This window comes from Limulus polyphemus, unplaced genomic scaffold (assembly GCF_000517525.1).
Source record: "Limulus polyphemus unplaced genomic scaffold, Limulus_polyphemus-2.1.2 Scaffold5025, whole genome shotgun sequence".
Classification (NCBI taxonomy): domain Eukaryota; kingdom Metazoa; phylum Arthropoda; class Merostomata; order Xiphosura; family Limulidae; genus Limulus; species Limulus polyphemus.
Window position 1 is genome coordinate 75,512 of NW_013670635.1, and position 3,625 is coordinate 79,136.

At 33.4% G+C, this 3,625-nt stretch overlaps 1 protein-coding gene across 4 annotated transcripts in view; it reads left to right on the top strand.

The window, feature by feature from the left end:
* LOC106472022 (SUN domain-containing ossification factor-like) overlaps positions 1-3,466 on the top strand; it is a 16,742-nt gene extending 13,276 nt beyond the window's left edge. For 3 of the 4 annotated variants that reach the window (XM_022400622.1, XM_022400623.1, XM_022400624.1), the window contains 2 exons: positions 2,006-2,057; positions 2,320-3,466. In XM_022400622.1, coding sequence (XP_022256330.1) covers positions 2,006-2,057; positions 2,320-3,442 — 1,175 coding nt within the window. In that variant the 3' untranslated portion in view covers positions 3,443-3,466. The remainder of the gene's footprint in view (positions 1-2,005; positions 2,058-2,319) is intronic. The other variant, XM_022400625.1, reaches the window with a different exon arrangement.
* The last annotated feature ends 159 nt before the right edge of the window (positions 3,467-3,625 follow it).

Below are 3,625 nucleotides of genomic sequence, written 5' to 3' on the forward strand. Positions count from 1 at the left end.
ATACATAACATAAACAAAGCTGGTAAATACGTAACATAAATAAAGCTGGTAAATACATAACATAAATAAAGCTGGTAAATACATAACATAAATAAACTGGTAAAATACATAACATAAACAAAGCTGGTAAATACATAACATAAATAAAAGTAGTGAAATACATAACAAATAAAGCTGGTAAATACGTAACAAATAAAGCTAGTGAAATACATAACATAAATAAAGCTGGTAAAATACATAACATAAACAAAGCTGGTAAATACATAACATAAATAAAAGTAGTGAAATACATAACAAATAAAGCTGGTAAATACGTAACAAATAAAGCTAGTGAAATACATAACATAAATAAAGCTGGTAAATACATAACATAAATAAACTGGTAAATACATAACATAAATAAAGCTGGTAAAATACATAACATAAATAAAGCTGGAAAAATACATAACATAAATAAAACTTTAACAACAACACATCTTTTTGTTTTTATACTTAAAATCAGACAAAGTTTAAGATAAAATTTCTATTATGAGTAAAACTCTTTGACACATTAGTTATGTGTTTATAATTACAAACAACCATCAGCTTGAAGCATTTCTGACACAGTACTGTGTTTATGATTACAAACAACCATCATCCTGAGGCACCCAACAACACAGATAACACATTGTGTATCTTTGTGCTTAACAACAGACTCTGCTTATTGTGTTGTTTGCCTGATGGATCAAAATCTATCTGAACTTGTCTGGAATAAAGGTACCATAAATTTTGTGTAGATCATGTATGCCATTGGCTAAGATCCAGCTTCATACTTGTACTGATCCAACACTGTAGATTTTGTACATTCACTACGATTCCCTTCTTCTCTCTACTGTTAAACAGACTGTTGTGTAACAAACCAAACTTGAAACCACCATTGCTTTCAGTTGTGAGAGGTTTATAATTTTTTTTAATTGTTTATTAATATATAACATTTCATTCACCAGCATTGTTTTCTGCAGGATCTTCGTCAACAAGAAACTATTGGACAACTTCAAGCTCAAGTCACCAACTTGACAGAAGCTGTAGTAACCTTAATGTCTGAAAGGGATGCCATTTATAGACAGGTGAAAGTCCCAGAATGAGTTTCAGACCAATGGTTGTAATTATAAACACAGTAATATTGTGTCAGAGATGTCTCAGGCTGATGGCTGTTTGTAACTATAAACACGTCAGTACTGTGTTAGAGGTGCCTCAGACCAATGGTTATAATTATAAACACAGTGATATTGTGTCAGAGATGTCTCAGGCTGATGGTTGTTTGTAATTATAAATACATAAGTACTGTGTCAGATCACCCTGATTATCAAACCTTCTTCTTGTCACTATAAGCCCTCAGACTTACCTAGGTATACAGCAAGTGTGGTCAGTGAAACATTCACAACCATAGCTTGACCTGCAGAACATGAACATTCTTAAGGATGGAAAGGCTGAATGTCAGAAAGTGACCAACAATTTGGCTAAATTGTGGGGTGTAATATAAGCCATAAGGAAAAATATTCCACAATTGTATGGTATCATAAAATCTAGGGTAGTGTTCTGTTTAAAATGAACAGAAAATACTGTATGTCTATCATTTGTGCATTTCCGTGATTATTTCCATTACTTGATATTTTGTATCTATTTTGACACAGCCTCCTTTTTTACAGAATTAGTAGTTCAACTATTAATGAACACCTTGTTTTGCTTAGTTTGCTTAAGAGCAAATTAATAATTTGCTTCTTATTACTTTTCCAAAGTGTTTGTGGTTTTGTTCAGTGACCAATTTATTATAATTATCATCATCAAAGTTGACATCACTCTACTACCTACCCTATTATAGGGTGGTTTTTACATGTTTTTCCAGAATTTAAGTAATGTGAAATATGAATTTGCCTAATCTGAGTTGATATCGTTTTTTACATTATTTATGTACTTGACACGAGCTTTTCTTGATATAGTAACAGGACTGGTTTATTTCTTCTAGAAGAACATGAAGATGAAAAGATGGCCACTGAATCCCCTACAGAAGCTTTTAGGTGGTAAAACGATTTCTTATTAAAAATGTGTTTAAAATTAGCTATTTAATTGTCAAATAATTAATATGTAGTAGTGAGATTAGATAATCTTTTTTTCTTCTTTTACACTATTAAATTTTGTACAATTACATTGGTTATCTGTGTTTTAAAAAAGTTTTTTAAATAGCACCAAATAAAGCATTACCTAGATTGTTTGAGTCTCTAACATTCTCAAGTATTCTAGATCAGTTATCTTATTTTTATTCCTGCATCTTTCCTGTAGACCTGACATTGAAGATAAGCCAGTGGTGGACTTCTCAAATCACAGCACTAAAAATGTTAACCTGAGTGCAGAGTATGAGAAAGAAACTAATGGTTTAATTCCACACCTGTTCATTTGTGGTCTGTGTGACATCCACTTGAAATTCACTTCAGATGTATCCAGTCAAACCTGTCGGTTTCTTCAAATTATGTTAGGTTCTAAGGCACTGGATCAGTTGTGTAGGCTATACAGTGTCCATTTAGGGCAGTTCCTTGAAGCTAAAGATAAATGTGAGGACGAATTCACTAGCATGATGGAAGGAGCCTCTGCTACAACCACATCTACTACTGTCATGTTGTTCCCTTCTGAACTGGCCTCAACATCAGATTCTTTTGGTGTGGCAGAAAGTATCCTTCAGGAACTTCCAACACACCATGCAAGTAAAGTTCCACAACCTGTGGAATCTCCTATTGTAAGTCATATCTTAAAATATGAAGATGTTACCAATATTCAGGAAAACATCCAGCCAACCAAGACTATTCCAGAAAGTGAGAGATTAACTGAGAAAACAGATAGTGAAGAAAGTTGTGGAGAAGTGAACGTGCCTGATAGAGATTCAGAAGGTAATAGAACATCTTACAATGACGAAATGGAGAAGAGTACAGTAGGTTTTAACACTGTGAATCTTACTGAAGAAATTCTCTCTCCAACCAGTGATAGAAAGATGGAAGAGAAGGAAACACCTTCATTAGAGCAAGCCTCAGCTAATGATACCCATTCTGCTAGAAACGAAGATGCTCTTTCAGACCAGGACAAGGATCTTAACAAAGAAGGAGTTGTTGTTGGAGAAAAAAAAATTCCTGACACACACCTCCATGAAAGTAGACTGAATGGTAATGGTCATAAATATGATCCTGTCATGTTAGTAGGTGTTCCAACACAAGCTGGACAGAAGGAATCAGTCTTCATGAGACTAAGTAACCGTATTAAAGCTTTGGAATTAAACATGTCTTTAAGTAGTCGTTACCTGGAAGAACTCAGTCAACGTTATCGACGTCACATGGAGGAGATGCAGAAAGCATTTGATCGAACTGTTGGAGCATTAAATGATACAGCACGAGATGCAGCTAATTACAATGGATAAAGTCACCAGTTCTGATAGAATAACCATCTTATAATTATAATGGATAAAGTCACCAGTTCTGATAGAATAACCATCTTATAATTATAATGGATAATGTCACCAGTTCTGATAGAAAAACCATCTTATAATTATAATGGATAAAGCCACCAGTTCTGATAGAAAAACCATCTTATAATTATAATT